The 22,867-nt window shown below is 44.0% G+C and overlaps 1 protein-coding gene across 4 annotated transcripts; it reads left to right on the forward strand.

The window, feature by feature from the left end:
* The first annotated feature begins 1,422 nt into the window (after positions 1 to 1,422).
* cUnh5orf22 (chromosome Un C5orf22 homolog) lies at positions 1,423 to 18,858 on the forward strand. Of its 4 annotated transcripts, none has more exons than XM_080906581.1 (10): positions 1,423 to 1,543; positions 5,498 to 5,643; positions 7,519 to 7,668; positions 7,753 to 7,886; positions 8,427 to 8,740; positions 11,231 to 11,293; positions 14,098 to 14,219; positions 16,723 to 16,789; positions 16,900 to 17,039; positions 17,127 to 18,858. In XM_080906581.1, the coding sequence occupies exons 2-10, from the start codon at positions 5,543 to 5,545 to the stop codon at positions 17,281 to 17,283; spliced, it is 1,248 nt and encodes a 415-aa protein (XP_080762707.1). In that variant the 5' UTR covers positions 1,423 to 1,543; positions 5,498 to 5,542; the 3' UTR covers positions 17,284 to 18,858. The 4 variants fall into 4 exon arrangements, with proteins under 4 accessions (XP_080762707.1, XP_080762705.1, XP_080762704.1 ...); XM_080906578.1 differs by lacking the exon at positions 1,423 to 1,543 and adding an exon at positions 3,826 to 4,069; XM_080906580.1 differs by lacking the exon at positions 1,423 to 1,543 and adding an exon at positions 4,775 to 4,798.
* Positions 18,859 to 22,867: the final 4,009 nt, after the last annotated feature.

Below are 22,867 nucleotides of genomic sequence, written 5' to 3' on the forward strand. Positions count from 1 at the left end.
TATATATACACACATATATATATATATATATATATATATATATATATATATACACACACACACATATATATATATATATATATATATATATATATATATATATATATATATATATATATATATATATATATATATATATATATATATATATATATATATATATATATATATATATATTTTATCATAACTGTGGATTTACTGGCCTGTAATTAAAATTTAAAAACTTTGAAGTCTGAACTTTCAACATGGGTTGAAAGACTCGGTGTGGCTGCAGCTTGTTGCTGTGTCAGCTTAAATCAATCATGTGATTTGGAGGTGCAGCGTGTCCGTGGACCCCAGAGGGTTAATAACACTCACCTTCCTTCCATTTCCAGAGTGCAACAACTAACCACCTGTGTGAAATCTGAAATTCCTATGGTGTTGTTCAAAATGTGCTCTGGCACAGTCATAGGAATCGCTGGCTACTGAAAACAGGAAAAAAGCCGGTCCTGCTATGGGCTGAACCATTTGTTAATGGTAGAGGGGGGAACACTATGCAATATTTTCAGTTTTAGCATTTATATTCATCATTCACATATATTCAATTATATTTATATTACAGTGTGAATGTGTGTGAATGGGTGGATGACTGAATGTGTAAAGTGCTTTGGGGTCCTTAGGGACTAATTAAAGCGCTATACAAATAAAGGCCCTTTACCATTTATATTCACTGTTAACAGTAACTCCACTCAAAGTGTTAATGCTATCTTATTTTTATAAACAACACTGTCATATACAAAACTAGGGTGGCACGTGGGGTGGCAAGAGATCATTTTAGGGGGGCACTTGCCACCCCATGCCACCCTTCTAGATCTGCCCCTGCTGCGATAGCTTCCTTGGAGATGAAATGCTGGTTTGGTAGCGCTCCAGATGCTCAACTAGACCACCGACAGGCACTCCACAGCCACTCTATCACGTGATGCATACTGCTCCGACGTGCTAAGGTGATGAGCGGCCAGCTTTTGTGATATTTAATGGATCGGATTACATTCTTTTAATCAGAAAATGATGGTTTTGTTTAGAGCTCTGTCTAAACTTTGGTGCATGCAGTTTGAAGCCAAGCACAATTTATTTTAAAGACACATTCAGTTTGTCACTTAAAAAAATGTGTCAAAATTATGAGCTTTTAAATTAAAGGTTCAAAGTGACACTAAGGACATGCTCAGTCCTCCACTCTTGTTAGTGTGGGGTCATTGAAAAGCAGATGTCCTGTAGGCAGTGTTGGGACTAACGCGTTATTAAGTAACGCGTTACAGTAACTACGTTATTATTGTGGTAACGAGCACGGTAACTAGTTATTATGCCAAAATCAGGAACGCGTTACTCGTTACTGGGATTTAGATAGGCTCGTTATTCGTTACTTCGTGTGGTGGCTATCGCAGAGCTTCCACAGATTCAGTAACATTAGCAAGTGGTGGAGGCCAGCAGGTGGATGAAGGAAAGGGGACACAGAAGGAAAAGAGACCCGAGGCGGCCGCCGGTCCAAGTGTGAACTGAACTTCAGGTAAGAAGTTATGACCTGCAGTCTCTCTGGGTCAGATATGAACCAGGTTTAGGTGGAGTTTATTTTCGTTATGCTGACTTTTTCCGTACTGCGTGCTAGCTAGCATGACGGAGTTTCTATACAGCTGGGTGGTGCTATGAAGTTAATGATGTTGAACTTTATTTTGTTCATAAGTTATTAGAGTTGCCAACCGTCCCGTCTGGTATTCAGAGAAAATGTTACGCGTTTCTTATTGAGGTGAAAAGGAACAGTTTGTCCCGTAATTCAGCTACAATGAAAAAGGCACAAAGCTGGAGTTATTCTGTGTCTTTGCTGCACAGCTGCCTCTTCTTTCATTCTCCCCCCTCCCTCTCCCGTTTCTACTTCAATCATGAAACTGATCAATGATCAGCTGATCGGCTCTCTTGTTTGTTTATCGCTCACTTTGCGCCGAAAGAGGAAACCAGCGGATGTCGCGCTAAACAACAGCAGCACGTTTAAGCTTGATCAGCTGTTGTTAGAATTTATTTAATATTAATTTCTAGTATCTAGGGGTGGCTGTAGCTCAGGTGGCAGAGCAGGTCAGTCACTAATCAGAAGGTCGGTGGTTCGATCCCAGGCTGCCTCCTGGCTGCATGCCAAATATCCTTGGGCAAGATACTAACCCCATGTTTGCCTACTGGTGGTGGTCAGAGGGCCCGGTGGCGCCAGTGTCCGGCAGCCTCGCCTCTGTCAGTGCGCCCCAGGGCAGCTGTGGCTACAATGTAGCTGCCGTCACCAGTGTGTGAATGTGTGTGTGAATGGGTGAATGACTGAATGTAGTGTAAAGCGCTTTGGGGTCCTTAGGGACTAGAAAAGCGCTATACAAATGCAGGCCATTTACCATATCAGCTGATGTTTGCTGGAGCCACAGCTGTAAAGCTGCTGGTCATGATATGGTTTGGTTATGTGGTGAGAGGGAAACATGAAGATGAAACCAGGAGATGTCCTTACTGGATCGTCAGAGCTGAACAGGTGATGAGTTGAAGGGAAGTTATGAACTGTTTCTGAGAGACAAATAACCCCAGGATCCTTTTTTAAGCAGCTGACAGCTGGTAACTGTGCAGGGGCGGGTCTAGCAAAGTGTTGCCAGGGGGCATGTAGGGCATTAACAGGGAGAGGGGGGCACAAAGAAAGACTTTTCTTTCTTATTCTCATTTAAAATGTCTAGCTTTTAAAAAATAATTATCTGCATCTTACACAAACGATTGATAGATTGATGCATATATACCATCAGAACAGTGCACATCACTGTCACAACAGTGTTTGTTTTCATTCAAAGGCTTTATGATTTTTCCTATAATGGTGGGCCGGTCTCTAGTCAAAATGCCCGGGCCAATTTTTTGTCCCAGTCCAGCTCTGTATGCAGCTCATCTGCAGTCTGGTGTTACCTACATCTTCCTATTCAGAAGGCAGAATTTCCGAGTTCTGAGTACAATCGAAAGCACCACGACTGCAGTTTTTGTGTTGGATGTAAAAGGTGCACATGACGCTGTGACGTAGGCTAGAATCATGGCAGCAGTCAATGACGGTCCAGGCGTGGGATTTCTCTCGTGGAAATGTGCACATTATCTTTTCCTTTCTATTGGTAGGTGGCACAGTGCACTGTGGCAAGTAAGCAAGCTAGAAGATTGGCAAAGTTATGGAAGCAACACATTAACAAGAGAATTCTGAGTAAAACCAAAGTTACTTTCCCTAGTAACTAGTTACTTTGAAAGTAACGAGTAACTTGAAGTAACTGAGTTACTTTTGAGAGAAGTAACTAGTAATGTAACTAAGTTACTATTTTAAAGTAACTTACCCAACACTGCCTGTAGGACAACTTGAGGTAGCTTTGAACATGACTTTCACTCATCCCACTTCTGTGTCTCACAGTGTGGATGTGTGTGTCCAGACTTTGCTACGTTTGTAAGGAAAAGTCACATTATTTCTTTGAAAGTCGTGTACTTTGATTACCATTTTTATGCCTAAGCAATATAAAAAAACAGCAAAATAATATAAACTGATTACAGTGGCTGACTCTTCTGTTTTATGACAAGCTTTGAGACTAGTGAGCTGTATTTGAGCCCACGGTACAACAACGTGGATGATGTGCTCAGTAAACTGTAAGGCAGGCATTTTGTGAACTGATCCTCTTGCGTTTGTGTTTCTGGGAGTTCCTTTTCAATAAAAACAAACTTTTAATGTTTTCTCCTCCGTTCGTCGCTGAATTTCTATATGCCGACTGGAATCGTTGCTCTATTGACTTGTTTCTACACGGACATATAAACAGTGCTGGTACGAGTTCCGCTGGTTCTGAGTCATAACTTGTTACTCGGTGGGAATTTCATACATTTCAAACCACCGTTTTCAGACTATGTGCTGGAAACTAACGCAGTGCTAGCGACCTCCAATGAACCTACATACCGAGGGTTCAGACGTTAGCTCCCCGCGGCCAGAATGAGCTCTGTGCCGCTGAAGAGGACCTACAAGCAGCTGCCTGTTTGTGTTGTGGAGGACCACCACGACGTAAGCCTTCTCCGTGTGAACACAGCAGCGAAACACAACCACATAGTTCTGCTAAAGCTAACGAACGAGACGTTAGCCGGCGTCTCGTTCTTATAACAACAGTGGACCTCCGTTTGTATATGAACGAGATAAATCCTCCCAGTGTTCAGAAGCAGATTAATGTTGATTATTCATATCATATTACAGTCAGACAAATGGTGAGCTGATGAACTCAGTGATAGATTTGTGTTTCTTATCAGACTTTTAATCACTGTCAGGTCCGTCCACGTGACACTCATGACGTCACTGGAGTAAAAACTGAAGTTGTTATAGAGAACTTTTATTATTGTTACAGATGCATTATTGTGTATTTTATAACTTTACACAAGTTTATCTAGTTTACTTTGTCTTAACTGCTAAAACACTGAATCCCATTCTATGAACGAAATAGTGATTTGTCCATTTAGTGAGCCGGTTACTCCTTTGGCAAAACCTTAAATATGTCTTTTGGAGTTGAGCAGTCTCATCTGCTCTTGTAGCAAACGTCCGAGCTCGCTCACTCAGATTCCGGGTGAAGCACTTTGTCATCTGCAGGAAATAGGATTGTTCAACATAACAGGTTACTGCAAACCCATCACACCATCTGCAGACGCAGGTTTCTCACTGGAGCTCGATCAGGAGTCGTAACAGCATGTCTCCACGTTGCTTTTCATCACTACCAGTATGAAGGAATCCACTCAGTGACATAATGTGAGATATGAATGTCTAAACCAAAACAAAGAATAAGGACTGTTTCTTGTAGTTGTTGGTTGTTTGTTGTGTTCTGGTCCTTCACACAGACATAGTCTGTTTTTACGCTGGGTTCTCCTCTCCTTAACAGACTCATGGTGAACATGGACGGTATATCCTTGGTTTTTAACATAGCCATAGCAACAACAGCTTGACACCACCTCACACTGTTCAGCCAGTGTGGTCTAATCTACTGCCCAGGTTTATGTTTTGTACTCCTTGTTGAAAAACACACTCGCACTGCGCCAAGCATGTGAAGCAGTCGTGTAGTGAGTCAGGTTTGTCCATTGGCTGGCATCAGTCAGCGAGGGCTAGAACAGACCAGGCTCATTATATGAACCTCTGTAATAATCCTGCGTTACTTATTTGGCTACATTTTCATCTCATTGTGCTTGAAGCAGGAGAAGTTCGGCCACAGCAGGACTGACCCGAGGCACATCATTTTGAGGGGTTGCAAAGTTAAACGTGTAAATGGTTCCATGCTTTGCTTTTGTTTCTCATGTTCAGCAGTGTAATCTGATCCTGTAACGTAGAAATGTTCACGAATGATGTCAGTCATGTTGAAATCCTTTCCAAAGAAGATTTTGTGCTTTTAATGATAATATTAAAATTATCGTTCACATTAGCTTCACATTGCTAATCTCACTGTTTCTCAACCAGGTGGTGTGTCACATCTACCGGGCCATAGCTTCGAGGCATCTGCCAATGAAGAACATAAAGATGATTCATTTGGACTCCCACCCTGACCTCCTCATCCCTGTCAACATGTCTGCTGACACAGTGTTTGACAAGGAGAAGCTGTTCGGGTACGTTATGGGTCAAACTGTGGCTTGTGTTGGTCAAAGCTCCTCGTAGGTGAGAGCTGGAAGAAAGTATGAGACGTAAACATTAACTAGACGTGCTTCAGGTGATGACGTGATATTAGTCTCTGCACATGTTTACAACAAGATGTGAAGGAAGGCGACTTCTAAAAGAGGCGCAGTCGTGTTCTCAGCACTTGACTAATGTTGGCTGTGAGTGTGACTAAGTGACAGCTACGATCTACCTACAGTTTGCTCCCACAAGGAGTCCAGAGTCCCTCAGATGGGGACTGAAAATGCTCCAAACATGGAAACAAACCAACCCGACCACAGAAGGCGCGACAATCTGCTCGTTCTTTCAGGTCAGCATTGTGGAAGTGTTCAGGGTGAGGGTCCAGGATTAGACTGATGCAGATATATAAATACATGCAGCCTTTCAGTAGGAAGTACATCTGTGTGAGTTGGGCCATGTTTACATGTATAAAGCACAAAGTCTTGGTTAATATTGTAGCAGTTTGATCCGTATGCTGAGCTCTGACAGCCAATGAAAGGTCCCTGTTAGGTGGTGTGGAGGAGTGTTTGCCTCCTCATCTCCTCTGCTGGTGCCTCATGACAATAGTCACTCTTAGCATTGTGAGGTATGTCATTACTGCCCACAGCTCCTGGAAAAGGATGGAAAATACCAGTAAATGCCTGCACATGTAAGTGTGACTGTGGGTATATGTGCAGGCACGGGGGGTTAAATTCAGATGTTTGAACAGAAAACAAGACGCTTCCTCTGGTCACCAGTCTGTCACTGGGACAACCACCAGTGTCTTTGACTGTGGGACAGAACCACCACAGCACGAGTCACAGCCAGCACCTTGTTGCAGTGAGGCAGTAGTGCGAACCACTGCACCGCTTGTTCTCTGTGTTTTTGCAGCAGGAGTGTTGGTGGGAGCTCTTCAAACAACACGTCACACGTCGTGGTGGTGAATGAATGAGCCTGATATGCATGTAAAATGATTTAAATAATAAATTAGTCAATCATTCGTAATGAATAATCTTCTTTATTGTTCCGTTAAAACAAAATGAAATCGACTTTTTGCCTGGATATAAACTTGTAAGACTCGCTTCCACAGACAGTTTTGCAGTGAAAAGTTCAGCTTACAAATGCTCACATTACAGATGTGTTGCTCAAATTCATTGTTGGAAATAGAAGCTACAGACGTTTGGAAGCAGGTTAGGAACAGGAGAGACGATCAGTCTGCAGCAGTATGGAGCGCAGTCGTGATGACGTGTAGAGAAGGTCTTCTTTGGATAAACAGTAAACGTATCATATGGTGCCAAGAGAGGAGCCGTTGTACTGTATGAGGTGGTCAGGAGTGAGGGTGGTGTGGGACGTGTATGAGGACAGCCTCCGTGGAGCCGCTGCGAGGTGTCGAGGATGATCTGTGACAGCAGGGTAGCAACAAGAGTGACAGGGAAGCTTCATAACACGCTATGATGCTGTGTGATGGAGGAGGACGTTGGGTGTAGAGCAGGGGTGGGCAACTCCAGGCCTGGAGGGCCTCGTCCTGCAGGTTTTAGATCGCACCCTGGGTCAACACACCTGAGTCACATGATTAGTTCATTAGCAGGCCTCTGGAGAACTTCAGATATGCTGAGGAGTCATTTAGCCCTTTAAATCAGCTGTGATGGATCACGGACACATCTAAAACCTGCAGGACACCGGCACTCCAGGCCTGGAGTTGCCCACCCCTGGTATAGAGTATGAGCTACAGCGACACCTGCAGGGAGCAGCTGAGAGACGTGAGCCCACTGCAGCCGTGGACTGTGTGGGTGGATGTGGGTGAACTGATATTTATGTCACCCCAATCTTGCATATTTTCCTTTTTTCAGTGAACTGAGTATAGAAAACTGGATAATGCCGATGGTGTACGCCGGTCACGTGTCCTCTGTGGTGTGGCTGCATCCATACTGGGCCCAGCAGATTAGAGAGGGAGAACACAGCATGACTGTGGGCAGAGACTCATCCACCACCACCATCAGGTAGGACAGGAAGAAGAACGGTACAGCAAGAGACATCTCTGTCCCTCCTTGATCTCCTGTCTTCGTCCTCTCCTGTCTCTGCAGAGTGACCAGTACAGACAACTACTTCCTCAGCGATGGTCTTTATGTGTGCGAGGAGCAGCTGGACAACCCAAAGCATTTCAGCCTGAGCGTGATCCGAGTCGATCCCGTCAGAGCAGGTCACGGCTCGCTGACAGGTACTGCGTGTGATGGCGGCGACACATCTCAAAAAAGTTGCAACAGAGGCAGCAAAAGGCTGGAAAATGAAGTAGTACTAAAACGATGCAGCTGGAGGTGCTGGGTGACACGACCGGGGAGAGCAGAGGTTCACCAGTCTGGGAGAAACTGTTCGGAATAATGTTCGTCTACATAAAATCACAAAGACTGTCTTATAATACTGTCGAAATACTGTGAGGATCTGCAGAAGTGGCTGATCTTTGGGCCTTCAGGCACCTCTGCATTAAACCAGGCCTGATTCAGAAATGTCTCCTCTGGGCTGCCGCTCATTTATAATGGGATGAGGTGGAAAATTGATCAGACGAATCAAACTGTGTCATCCTGACTGGAAAACCCTGCATTCCTTAAACTAAAGATCAAAGAGACCATCTGAGCTCGTGTTTGGATATGTTTACTTTGCTCTTGATGAGATTTGGAGTTTGCATGAGGTAACAGCAGAGGGCGCTGCTATTGTCCAATTGAACCTTTCTTCTACTTTTTGATCTGACATTTAATTTCAGAGCAGAGAACAGAAAAGGACACAGAGGAATGTTCAGTCAAAAGAGCGCGAGCAGAGCGGAGGAAGTCCGGAGAATCCAGCAGCTCACAGCCTCCGTCAGCAAACACTGACTCGCTGCAACCAGCAGAGGGCAGCACAGCCGAGGATGGAGCTGACGGCGATGGCGCAGGAGGAGGCGGTGTCGACGATGAAGGATCAACCAGCTACATCGTGAAGAGAATATCTTCATTTGTAAGTGAGACGGAGCCGTACATTCTGGACGTCGACCTGGATTTCTTCTCCTGTAAGAACCCGTTCAAAGAACTGTACACACAGGTACGCGTCCACTCTGCTGCTTCCTCAGGGACTGAATGAAACGCTGTTTCAGCTTCTGCTCATAAGCTCGTTTTACTGTGAAACATTGTTATTAGTCTGTTGAATTAAATTGGTCTCTTAAACAACAACATCAGTTTAAACAATAGCAAATATGAAACGAGCTCATGGGTTAAGATTGTAAACAACAATAATGATGATAAAAGATTTTACAGGGGGAAAGGTATGTTCTGGCCTCCAGTTTGGATTCCAGTAAGATGAGTGTGCCGGGCGCCTGTGAAGCGTATCTGAGTGGATTGAACTACAGTGGAACCCGACTTACGAAATAAATTCGTTCCAGAGGGTCTTTCGTGAGGCCGAATTTTTGTAAGTCGAGGCACCTTTTCCCATCGCCCTTTGAGTGAGGCGCTGCTGGCTGAAGACGAAGTTCTTGGTGGAGGAAGACCTCGCTCACATTTATCAATAATTTCTCTCTTTGTTTCCATCGAGAGCACTTCACGCTTCTTCTTTTCACTCCAATCACTTGAAGTTTTTTCAGCCCCATTATCAATGAACGATAAGTTAATTGCAAACGTAAAGCACACGAAATAGCGCTGCAACAACAATACGTCTTTCACGTGGAACAGCAAGTGCGACAGCCATGGGGTTATCACATGATTCGGAAGGCATCGTGGGCGTTTTGCTGCACCACGGGCAGCAATATTGAATTCCTTCATAACTTGAATGTTTCGTTAAATGGGGTCTTTGTAAGTCGGGGTTCCACTGCATTAGACGTTTGTCCGGCTTTAGAATCACTGTCATTACTGTCGATTGGCACGCCTTCTGCTGTTTTCCAGAGCACAGACAGAGTTAGCCTCTGAAGAAGTGCTTTTTTGGCCTTTTGGTTCTTAGTGTAAATCTTTAAGGCGTGATAAATGTACGGTATTTATCCCTAAAGCTGGAAAACATAGTGTCTACGGTAACTACGCCTACGGTAACAAACATAAGTCAGCCTGAGTAAAGCAGAATCGTTCAATAAAATAAATAGAAGCTGAAAAAGTTCAGTGAGATGAAGCTGAGGCAGAATCAGGAGTACAGTTAAATAAAAGAATACAATTGCATAGTTAACAGAATAAAGAGTTATAGATGCAGGTGTTCTGATTTTCTGTCTTCGTCTCAGTGGAGGTGAAACATGTTTTAGAGTTGAGCTGCATGTAGGCGGTGCAGACGGAGCAATATATCCATCCATGTGATGGGTCACATGTTGCTAGCACCACCCTCTGTAACTTAACTCAGCGTCTCAGTGTGGTGTGATTGTCCTGACTGAGTACTCCCAGAGTTACTGATGTCCCTGTATCGATATCTGCATACAGAATATCACAGTGCTGTCCGGACTTTGTTTCCCAGCCCTACTGCCTCAGGGTTTCATGGAGCAGCTGATCTAGGGGGCGCTGTGTTCCTGACGCTTCGTCCTGGATCCTCACCCTCGTTCTTTCTGTGGCTCGTACAGCTTCAGGCTGCTGGGTGTCAGGTGGACATCCGTCCATCTCCTCTTGTGGTCAGCTATGGAGGCTGTAGTTTTAAACCCCACAGCAGACCGAGTCCAATAGTAGCAACAATCCCACTGCTGAGGCATTTTTAGAATGATCTCTCTTCTAGCCAAGCAGCTACTGGTAGCAGGAGAAAGCTTTGTGAATACAGGCCAGACGTTAACACTGAACTAATACTGAAAGAAGCTGTTTTAGTTGGAGACGTCCTCATCTTGTGTCTGTTGGTGAAAAAAACAAATGGTCCTGATGTTGATTCTGGGCAGGATGAGGCAGAAGTGTCTGATTTTTATTTTCTTGTTTTTATTTGTGTGGTTGGTGGTTCGCACTGCTGCCCCACAGCAAGAAGGTCCTGAGCTTCTCCTGTTGTCCGTGTTTGTGTGGGTTCTCTCCGGCTTCCTCCCAGAGAGCAGAGACATGCAGTTAGTGGGGTTGGGTTAACTGGTGATTGTAGATCATGAATGGTCGTCGGTGTCGTAGCCCTGTGACAGACTGCACCCCGTTTATGCTCCATCCGAGTTAAGACTTCTTCATGGGGCTGCATGAAAACCATTTCTAAATATATAGATTTAATGAATGCAACCTGGAGCCAGACGAAGCAGCAGAAGAGAGTTCATTAATTAACCAATAAAAATGAACGTGTGGTACAAACCCTGTTAATGTGTTAAGCAGCCTCCTGCAGCACAGTCCACACACACTGGATCCATTCTGTCATGTAATGTGTTACACTGGCGGGGCGGCTGTAGCTCAGGAGGTAGAGCCCACCTACTGATCGCAAGGTCGGTGGTTCGATCCCTGGCTCCTCCAGTCTGCGTATCCTTGGGTAAGACAATAACCCCAAGTTGCTCTCCGACGCATCCATCGAGTGTGGTGATGGGTGAATGTGTGTATAAGAATCAGTCCATTTAAAACATCTGTTCATCTTCATTACACAGTCACCTCAGCTACATGCTGTCTGTTTGTCCAGGAGGAGTACGCCATCCTCCAGGAGCTCTACAGCTTCAGAGGGCCCCGCCTGGATGCTGATGAGGTGAAAAATCCTTTGAGTCACAACATTTCTCCACCAAGCATCCATACAGTCCATAGATATTTGTGAATGACACAGAAGAGAGTGAAACACAGACTTTAAACTTTAATTTAAGGGAATTAATAATAGTGTTAAAGAGGAATGTAAATTAGTACAGAACACACGTGTGAGTGAGGAAGACACCAGAGCTGATTCCAAAAGTGTGTTTGTTAGCTGTTGCTGTGGAGGAGTGGAGTGTGACGCTCCACTCATGTACAAATACACTTAACATCATCAACGACAGCACCGCGATGAATCCTGACCTGCTGCAGCTGATGCACGGCCGTAATGATGTCCCCACCTGTGACATGGACGATGCAACCATGATTAAAAGGTCCCTAAGAGACACTTAGGAGAAGCAGTAGCAATGTCTGCTGTATCCAGCAGGGGGAGCAGTGTGGAGGCGCATTCATTTACAGGCTTGCTGCGTTGTATAGTTCTATAACTTTGTTCAGGGATTCTGATTATGACAGCTATTGGTATATCTGGAACACGTCCTCAGCCATCGATGTGTTTTACACTTTAATAAAATGAATCACATTAAATTTTTGCGTTACTGTTAAAATCCCATTTTTAAAAGAATGCAGTACAAGTACTGGTTATCACAGTTTGCTGCTGCAGGGCAAACAGTCGATATTTGCAGTGTTGGCCCCACCTCTGCAGTCTGCCCTGTCGATCAGCGTCTGACTCCTGACTGAGGTGATCCGTTCTTTAATCGAGGCTTGGAGTTCGTCACAGTTAGTGGGTCTTCGTTGTCTACCTGCCTCTGGAGGACTGGCCCAAAGTTTTCCGTTGGATTAAGGTCTGGGGAGTTTCCTGGGCCTGGACCAAACATTCAGTGTTTTATTCCCCGAGCCACTTGGTTATCACGTTGGCCTCACGGCCCCGCCATGTTTAAACAGGCTGTGTGTTCTTCGGCAGACTGTTCTTGGAAGAAGTTGCTGTGGGAGGATGTTTTGGTCCCGTTCTTTATTCATGGCTGTGTTTTTTGGCAAAATTGTGAGCGAGCCCACACATGAACGTTCTCAGGATGCTTTACTGTTGGCATGAGACAGGACTGATGGTGGCGCTCACCTCTTCTTCTCCAGACAATCCTTTTTCCAGCTGCCCCGAACAATCAGAAAACTGCGTCATCTGAGAAAAGGACTTTAGCCCAGTCCTCAGCAGCCCACTCGCTGGACCTTTTGCAGACTGTCGGTCTGTCCCTGATGGGCTTTTGGAGAGAAGTGGCTTCTTTGCTGCCCTCCTTGACACCAGGCATCCTCCAAAAGTCTTCGCCTCACTGTGCGTGCAGATGCACCCACAGCTGCCTGCTGCCATTCCTGAGCAAGCTCTGCGCTGGTGGCACTCTCATCCCATCTTTAGGAGACGGTCCTGGCGCCTGCTGGACTTTCTTGGGCTCGTTTTATGCAACACAGTGATGGCTGCACATGTTTATTTGCAGGTAACCATGGTTAACAGGAAGAACAATGATTTTGAGCATCACCCTCATTTTAGTGATAGCAGTCAGCATGACATGAGGATCTCCAGCCTGGTGCTCGTTAGTCTCAGCAGGTCCTTTTATGCAGTGCAGTGGAGATGGCTTTGTTGGTTCATTTTCATGGCAAAGAAAGACTTTGTGTTTCTCTGACCTCTCTTCATCACATTCTGCAGGATATGCAAATTGCATCATAAAGACTGAAGCAGCAAACTGTCTCAAAACTCATTTTTGCGTCATTCTCAAAACTTCTGACCACGACTGTCGTAGAGACTCGTTTTTAGTTTCTTTTTAATCTTCTAATGTCCCGTTTTCCTGAAGGCACCATGAGGTTGCTGTTTGCTCACATTTCCAAACACCCAGCCTGCCCACATGAAACGCAGTGCACATCTATCAAGCTAACGCTGCTGAAAGAACATTACCTCTAAGGTTCGAGGACAGGACCGAAAATGATTTAAAAAGCAGTCGGTGTCCGTAGAACGACTGTGAGATGCCTCCATAAAGCCCAGACAGAAGGTTTGTATACAAAACACAGAGGATTATGGGTCGCTGAAGACTTTTGCACAGTGTGCACAATAAAATCTAAAGAATAATGAAGGATGTGTTTATAATTCAAACAGAGGCCTGAAGAAGTAACGACCCAGCAAACATCTACATGAAAATGAAATTCTACCCGGCTCAGAAATAACTTCCACATCTGGTTTGGCATCTACGAGGAATATTATTATTAAACTGTTTCCTGTCAATAGTTTTGGTGATCTGAGCTGTAAATGTCTGAACGGTCAAACTGACAGTAAAGTTTGATCCATTTATTTCACATTTTCAAAACTTAACTGGAAGTTTTGATGGGCGACGATGTTTACGGTGAACGCTATCCAAATTCAGTGCAGGTTTGTTTACATGGCACCAAATCACAGCAGCACTCATTGCACTTTATATTACAGGACAGCTCGTACAGTTATACTGAGAAAATCATCTATAGCTGACTCTTGGTGACACTCTGCAAAGCAGATGTGCCCCAAGGCGACTCCAGCAGCTGGCGGCTGCAGCTTTGAGCGGCTGTATCTGTACAAAGACATCCGAATACTTCAGCTAATTGTAGAAATGCAGAGTAGAAGGAGAAACAGAGAACGTACCTGAACACTGACCAGCACAGGCAACGCTGCGTTCCTTAAAGATGTTGTGCTTTTAGGAAAGTCTCTTGTGTTGTTATTGAGCAGAAATCTTAACGCTGTGCTTTCATTAAAGGCAAAACAAATAAACACTGAATGTGTGTTTGTGTGCTTTTAAGGAGGAGCTCGGTGAGTGTGTAGATCATCGTATACGCCAGTTAGAAGACCTGGAAGCAGCATTTGCTGATCTACTGGATGATGATGGAGAAGAGACGGTTACACGCTGGGCCACAAACCCTGGGTAAATCAATCTTCTGTAACAGACACTTGAAAGTTAGAGGCGTAACAAAGGAGGAACGAAAGCTGGGGAACTTTGTGCGTTGGTCAAACACTGAGCTGTTTGAAGGTAAAGCTGAAAAGTTGTGAATGTGTTTTTATAATGTCCCAGCTGGCTGTCCCTGTGCTTTATGCTCATGAGAATAGGAAGTACTTTCTTTATCCCTGATTTTGTTCCAGCGGGTGAAACGTTCATAAAATACTAATCTGATAATCCGACAGACGTCTCTGTGCCAGCAGAGGATGTTGAAGGTTTTCTCTGTCCGTGAGACGGGGCTGGAGCCGTCTGTTAGAGAAGCTGCTGGGGTCGTGTCCATGGTGGAAACAGAGGAACAGAAGTGTCCTCATAACCACAGATCAGCCTTATGGCTTATTTAATCTGTCTCATGAGTTTCATGGCTGCGCCTCACCAGACCACACTTACCTCTGCTGATGGGCCATGATTCTGCTGCAGACACTGAAGGACCTCACGCTCCCTCATAAACAGCCTTTTTTGTATGTAGCATCTTTGCTGTTGAGGAACATGTTCATCCATGCTCTCCAAAAACGGTTTCAAATTTAAATTAATGTGACCATAGAGCAGTTTTCTAGTTTGCTGCAGACCATCTTATAAAACCTTTTTTCCACATATGATGGCATTTGTAGTTCACATGTGGCCTTTTCTTTGCATGATAACCTGTATTTGTATGTGACACAGTGAACTCTGTGCACAGGCAGTAAGTATTAGCACGCAGTGATTTCCATAATAGAATCAGGCCTGTGTTAGTTTAGGGTTTTTGCCACTTTGGAGAGTAGAAATCACCATGAAACAGAATCAGTCCATTTCCCGTTAAATACCATCATTTTTACTGTCTACACCAGGGGTCGGCTCTTTAGTCCTTATACTGCGGCTCCGCGTGGTTTGGGAAAATAAATTAGAAGTATTTAGCTGAAGTGTATTTTATTTATATTAGTTCTTTTTAAACTTGTAGTTCTAAATTGGAAGATTATTGTGATATTGAAATATAAAAATAAAATTTTATCTTATTATTTTTTCATCGCTCAAAATAAGCGTCACACTGGCGGAAGCCGGTGTACCCGCCGAAACGCCTGCATTTATCGAGACTTTCAACCCCAGGTAGGCCAGTTATGGATCTTCTGATCCACATTATGTCAGCAGCTCCACCGTGAACTATGTTAAAAACAAACACGCTCACGCCTCACAGACGACAGCTTACAGTCCTGCGTGAAGATGAAAGTACAGCCTCGACCTGCAGACGCTGTGCGCAGAGGTTCAGGAGCAGAAGTCCCGTTGTAAACATATCACGGCAGACCTGACGATGTTTGCATGAACAGGCTTTACAGCTTCTCTTTATTGACCACCTTTCACACACGGTTGCTGTGCGCACACAGCCGGCTGTAGCTTTGCAGCTCACAGCCCGACACACAACAGCAGAGAGAGCACAGACGTAAAGGCGGCGAGGTGTGACTGCGGGTGCCGCTCAGGTGCGTCCGCCTCCCCTGCAGCGGTGCTGCAGACCACGCCCCGCCACACACATTAACCTGGTAAAATACATATTTAGGCAGAATTTTGCAAATATCCATTTTTCATCTTTCAGCAGCATCGAGCTTTTTTTTCCAATTACTTTTTAAAAGTCAGGTCAAGGCTCCAAAAGCCCAAAGGAGATATGAGGGCGGCTCACAGTTGTTTTTTTCTGGATCATTTTAGTTCAGCTTTCCTTTTGTTATATTTCTTTAAGAGTTCAAAATGTGTTCATTACATAAATAAAATGTAATTTTCTCTGCAGCACTTCATGGATTTCATAAGCAGCACACCTTAGTTGTTCACACAAAGCATAAAAGTGTTTTCTTTTGCGTGGAAATCGCATCCAAACGGCTCTTTGGGTGTTAAAGGTTGCAGACCCCTGGTCTACACAGATTAAATCATGGTTGTATTTAAGCTGAACACTGAGTCAGATACAAAGTCTGAGAAATTAGTTAGAAACTGTGAGTGAGCAGTAAAGAGATGATAGATGACAGAAAAGTGAAGTTTTGCAGCTGTGATGGACGCGGCCTCTAAGGGGGTGCAGAGAGGCGTGGAAATGATTGCATCGCTATCCCGAACAGATCTGGTCTGGGTGTTTGTTCTACAGCTGTGCCAACATTTCCACGCGCTGTGTGTTGACATTCGCTCTGAAGCTCGTCCTCTCCACAAATTCAGAACGAATCTTCAGAGGAGCGCGGCTCTGTCCTGATTATTGTCGGCACAAGCTTCGATCATCACAGCCCCACCCGTGTCACCCATTCGAATGTACACCAGCCTTTTGAAAGCTTTTGAGCCAGCTCCACCTTAAATTTCTTTGAAGCAACAAACACCCCTGTGATTACAGTTGTTTAACCAGTGAGTGAAAGAATCTGTTTGCCTGGGATGAGCTAGTGTGCCTCTATGAGCAGCCCCCACATCGTCTTACTGTTTCTGTGTTTTTCAGCATGGATTCACTACCTCAACTGGTTTCCAGTCTAAAGGCAAGAAATTCATGCCCTGACTATGAAATGGTAATAATAATTGTATATAATAATAATAAATAATAGCAATAAAGTTATATTTAGTGAACGGGAACATATAAATAAATATGAATAAACTCGCCTCATCACTCCTCCCTCAGGTTCACCAGGCAGGGTTAACCTGCGACACAGTCGAGCTTCCTCATCACATCAGCTCTGATGAAGAGATTGGCAGACTTCTCTCAGCTGTGCAGCTCTTCCTGAAGGTCCTTCCCAAACCCACACTGGTGACATTGTCCAGGTAAATCAGCTCCACAGATGGTTAAATGTCCTTTAACAGTGTAGTGACACAGAAAGAGGGTCTAACTATCTTCATGTGTGTTTTCAGGTCCAGTTTGGATGAATACTGCCCAGTGGAGCAGGTGGATTCAATCCAGAGGAGAGTACTGGCTATGCTGGAGGGCCTGTATGGAGCACTGGACGTACACAAAGACTATGACAACAGCAGCACAGAGACTGGAGAGCAGTTGCCACAAGGATCCTAACAGATACACAAAACCACATCTCTCATTGGGATGATTTTATCAAGATAAACACAGCAGATAAAAACTAACACATCAGCATGTTAGTGTTGGAAGCAGGACAAATAGTTTGGAGATTTCCTCCCACATTGTGTATAAGTAGGGTCTGGATCCTTTCTTTGGGAATTCCCCGGGACAGTGCAGGAGAGCCTTGTTGTGACTGAATTCCTTCTTGCAAGAATAAACTCAAATATAACTCTAACAGCGTGACTTCTTTTATTTAATGCACTGAATTTCCACAACAGTTTGGTGCCAGGAAGTAAGAGTGACCAGCAGATCACACAGGGCGGAGTGAATGGGTGATCGTTACAGAAGCTGATTCTGGCTTTGGAGAGAAACGGGGCTCGCCGTGCTGTCCTGAGCCGTCGCTGTGTGACTGTTGCTTATCTTCGGCATCACTTGTCTGAGGACTGATACAGCTTATCATGACCGTCCAACTGTGCTGAATACAAGTGATTCTTATACCCAGATTGTGTGCATGGACGTGACTCGTTTTCGATCTTGGCAGATTAGTGAAAGATGAGGAATGTGTCACCAACTCAACATTATACATGATTCTGAATAAGAGTAATGTTACCAAACGCTCAGAAAGAAAAAGGTTTTCTTTGCACTTGAAGTAATACAGGTCTGTTACAGTGAAGGTTCATGTGAAAGTGTGCTAAAGTGTGCTAATGGGGCGACCGTGGCTAATAATGGGGCGACCGTGGCTCAGGGGGTTGGGAAGCGTATCTGTAACCGGAAGGTCGCCGGTTCGATCCCCGGGCTCTGTCCTGGTCGTTGTGTCCTTGGGCAAGACACTTTACCCTACTTGCCTACTGGTGTTGGCCAGAGGGGCCGATGGCGCGATATGGCAGCCTCGCTTCTGTCAGTCTGCCCCAGGGCAGCTGTGGCTACAACTGTAGCTGCCTCCACCAGTGTGTGAATGTGAGAGTGAATGAATAGTGGCATTGTAAAGCGCTTTGGGTGCCTTGAAAAGCGCTATATAAATCCAATCCATTATTATTATTATTATTAAAGACAAACTGAAGTAGAAAGAAACATGTTTCCTACATTAGGGATAACAAGGAAAACCCAGTGAAGTGATTTTAAAGTTTCAACTTGGTGTTGAATCATGTAAGTCAGATGGAGAGATGGATAAGGTGAGGGTGGACAGTGGACGATAAGACAACTTGTGAGACTCGGGGTTCTTCCCTTTTGTCTTCTTCGAGATGAGCAGTCCAGAAGATTTGATCCAAGACGTTCACAGTTAAAAACTGCAGCCCAACCTGTGGCTGTGCAAACTGGTTTGGTAATTTTGGGCTTTTCATCTGCTCATGTTAGAGGCTTCATTCAGAAGGATTTCCATCATACTTCCACTGAATGTGGCGCAGAGATAAGTGCATCTTCATATTTGGTCGTGCCGTCCTTTCTCCAACATCACCAAAGATGGAAACAAAGTCAGCATCAGGTCAGAGGGATTTAAGTAATGTTTGCAGATTATTTGATTCGCTCTTACTTTGGACCTGCCTAAATGTTTTAATAAAACTTCCTGAAATTAAAGTCTAAATTATGGACATTCAATGTGAATGCATGTGTTTCGTGGACTTGGAGAAGGTATTCGACGGTGTCCCTCAAAGTGTTCTGTGGAAGGTGTTTCAGGAGTACGGGGTCAGTTACGAGCCACAGCTGTTGCAAGAGCTTGGCCCACCTAGCAGGCAATAAGTTGGACTCTGCCAGGGCTGCCTTTCATCACTGATTCTATTCATGATTGTTATGAACAGAATCTCCAGACACAGTTAGGTGGCAGAAGGCTTCCACTGAGGCGGTCCCAGGATCTCTCAATGATGTGGTTCTGTTGGCTTCATCAGATGGTAACCTCCAGCTCGATACGGAGGGGTTCACAGCCGAGTGTGAAGCAGCAGGAATGAGAATCAGCACCGCCATGGTCCTCACCCAGAAAGGGGGAGGAGTGCCCAGTCTGGGTCAGGGACGAGTTCCTGCCCCAAGTATCTCAGTTTCATGGGTGAAGGGAGATCGACAGACGGGTCGGTGCTGCGGCTGCAGTGATGTGGAAGCTGCACCACTCCGTCGTGGTGAAGAGGGAGCTGAAGCGCTCCATTTACCGGCTGATCTACATCCCTGCCCTGCAGAAACGTTTTGCCTGCCACAGCCTTGTGTGCACTCAGAAGCTCAAGTTATTGCAGCACATCCAACATCTGCAACAGGTTTTTTCATGTTAATGTGATGTTAATTTATATACAACAATAATATTAAAGACATTATTATTTAAAATGCTACAAATAATTCATTTTTAGGTGTCCTAATAAAGTATTGGAACCCCATTCTTTCAAAAAATATAAACTTTTTTGATGGGGAAGTGTTTCTGTATATATTTTTGCCAGACTTTTGGCTGCTGGGAAATGAATGAGATGAGCTGATGTGAGTAGTCAGCCTTGTGTCCATACACCTGCCATGTTTACTCTAACTAAAAACAAAACCACAAATCGTGTATTTGCTCCAAGGAAAGAAAAGAAACGGCAGTTTTGTGTGCCAGACTGTAAATATGGTGTTAATGGTTCTATATTAGACAGTGACAGTGAATAAGATCACAGGGGGTTAGCTCAGTGTTGGAGCCAACAGAGAACATCTCCACAGTTTTTGGCATTTTTACTTTCAAGCTTATTTTTTCAGCCCCAGCTGGTCAGCTGGGATTCATTTGCTCCCTCCTCCCTCGCTCTAAGGCAGAAGAAAACAAAGTCACCCAAATCCCCGACAACCATGTACAGCATAACACGGCTAGCAGGTGGTCCGTAGGTGACGTGCATTCAGGTTTCCCTTAATGTTGTCAGCTATCTGTATCTCTTTTAAAGCCTTTCAAGAATCCTGTCACTCCCAAGGTCTCAAAGACTTTAGAGTCAGACCGTCAACTTTTCTTTATTATCAGGTGTGTTTCCAGAACCACTAAAAACTGCTGTAATCAAACCTATACTGAAAAAGGACAATCTTGACAAGACACAAATGAACAACTACAGGCCGATCTCAAATCTCCCGTTTTTAAGTAAGATCATTGAAAAAGCAGTTTCTCAACAGCTCAGTTACTTCTTAAAACAGAATAATTGCTACGATGCCTTCCAGTCAGGTTTTAGGCAGAACCACAGCACTGAAACCGCTCTGACCAAAGTGTTTAATGACATATGTCTGAATACAGACAGTGGAAAAATGTCAGTCCTAGTTTTACTGGATCTCAGTGCAGCATTTGATACAGTTGACCACAAATATTACTCAAACGACTGGAGAACTGGACAGGTCTTTCAGGAACTGTACTAAACTGGTTCAAAACATACGTAGAAAACAGGAAATACTTTGTATCAATAGGTAACTTCACATCTGAGCAGACAAGCATCACATGTGGAGTTCCCCAAGGTTCCATCTTGGGACCCCTTCTGTTTAACATCTACATGCTCCCACTGGCACAGATTATAAAGAACAACAAAATAAACTATCACAGCTATGCAGATGACACACAAATATATATCACAATGTCACCAGGAGACCAAGGCCCTGTACAGGCTCTTGGTAAATGCATTGAGGAAATCAATGACTGGTTGTGCCACAATTTTCTCCAACTAAACAAAAACAAAACTGAAGTAATAGTCTTTGGAGCCAAAGAAAAACGATTACAGGTCACCAGAGAACTTCAATCTATACATCTAAAAACCACAAACCAGGCGAGAAATTTGGGTGTAGTGATGGATGCAGACCTAAACTTAGAAAAACACATTAAGACAATAACAAAGTCAGCTTACTATCACCTCAAGAATATTTCAAGGATAAAAGATCTGATGTCTCAACAGGACCTGGAAAAACTAGTCCATGCATTCATCTTTAGTAGGCTTGATTACTGTAACAGCATCTTTACAGGTCTACCTAAAAAATCAGTCAGACAACTACAGCTCATTCAGAACTCTGCTGCTCGAGTCCTCACTAAGACCAAAAAAGTGGACCACATCAGTCCAGCTCTGAGGTCTTTACACTGGCTGCCTGTCCGTCAGAGGATAGACTTTAAAGTCCTGATGCTGGTCTATAAAGCTCTGAATGGTTTAGGACCAAAATACATCAATGACCTCCTGACCCAGTATGAACCATCCAGATCCCTCAGGTCATCTGGATCCGGTCTTTTATCAGTTCCCAGAGTCAGAACCAGACACGGAGAAGCTGCATTCAGCTTTTATGCTCCTTATATCTGGAACAAACTCCCAGAAAGCCTCAGATCAGCTGAAACACTCAGTTTATTTAAATCCAGGTTGAAGACTCACCTGTTCTCAGCTGCATTTGAATAAAGCACCAAATCCACACTTTAAGCTTAAATTTCAAAACTAACATTTTAACTACTGATTTTATCTGTTTTGATTTTATATACTGTTTTGTTTGTTTGTTAATTAGTTAGTTTGTTTGCTTGTTTTAATCAATTTTAAATCATGCTTTTTATCTGTTTTTGTTTCTAATGTCTCTGTAAAGCACTTTGAATCACCTTGTTGTTGAATTGTGCTATACAAATAAACTTGCCTTGCCTATCAGATCCTAATTCTTTTTGTCCTGCACAGGTGAGAGAATTATCCTGCAGACATAAATCTCCTGAAAAAAGTGATATCAATTCACAAATTGAACTGTGAGTAAAAACAAACAACCTGTGCTCGGGACTGTTTGAAGATTTTGGAGAGTCCTGGATTCTGCCTGGACTTTGTGGAAGCCTCGAGGAAACTGGACCATCACAGCTGTTTGTGAACTGTGTTTAATATGGACTGTAGACACATGCACTGTTGTCACTTGGTCCTGCGTTTGAGTCCTGCTTTTACATCGGTCACTTGGAAAGCTGATGACAGCGATGTAGTGAGTAGAAGAGGCTCTAGTGATAACACGAGCAGCTGAATTCTGGTCAGGAGAGGCAGACAGTATCTAGCGATGCTAACGAGCTCTAGATTTATTTTTGCAATACTTATATATAAAACTATGTTAGTTTGTCCAATTAATTTTAATCCTCTGAAAATATAAGAGTAGGTAATAAAAAAGGTGTAATTCTTAAACAGTTAATGCAGTGGTCTTGTTTAACCCTTTGATTAAGTCTGCACACATGGACCTGACAGTACAGAGTACATACTGGAGAGTAGCAAACCAGTACAATATGATAGAAGACCCAAACTTGAAGGCCATTAAATGTTCTGCATTTGTATATTGATGTTGTCCCAGTCCTGTTCTAGGACACACAGCTTGACAGCAAGCGTGAGCCCAACCCAGCAGACACAGAGGACAGCCCCCAGGTAAAGGCTGAGAGAACGAGAAACTGTTCTCAACCAAACATGATAAAAGAAACTAAAACAAAAACGAATCTGACAATGTTCAAACAATCAAACTGGTGGTAGAAACAAAGGAAAATTAAACGTGAGCTAACATGATGATAGCTGTGGATGTAAGTCTGGTCTCAGCCCTGGAACAGAGCATCCAGCTCTATGACTTTACTCTTGATAACTGACATCATTGCTCACAGCTTCAGAAAGGCAACACACACAAG

The sequence above is a fragment of the Rhamphochromis sp. 'chilingali' genome, assembly GCF_963969265.1.
Source record: "Rhamphochromis sp. 'chilingali' genome assembly, chromosome: 16".
NCBI lineage: Eukaryota > Metazoa > Chordata > Actinopteri > Cichliformes > Cichlidae > Rhamphochromis > Rhamphochromis sp. 'chilingali'.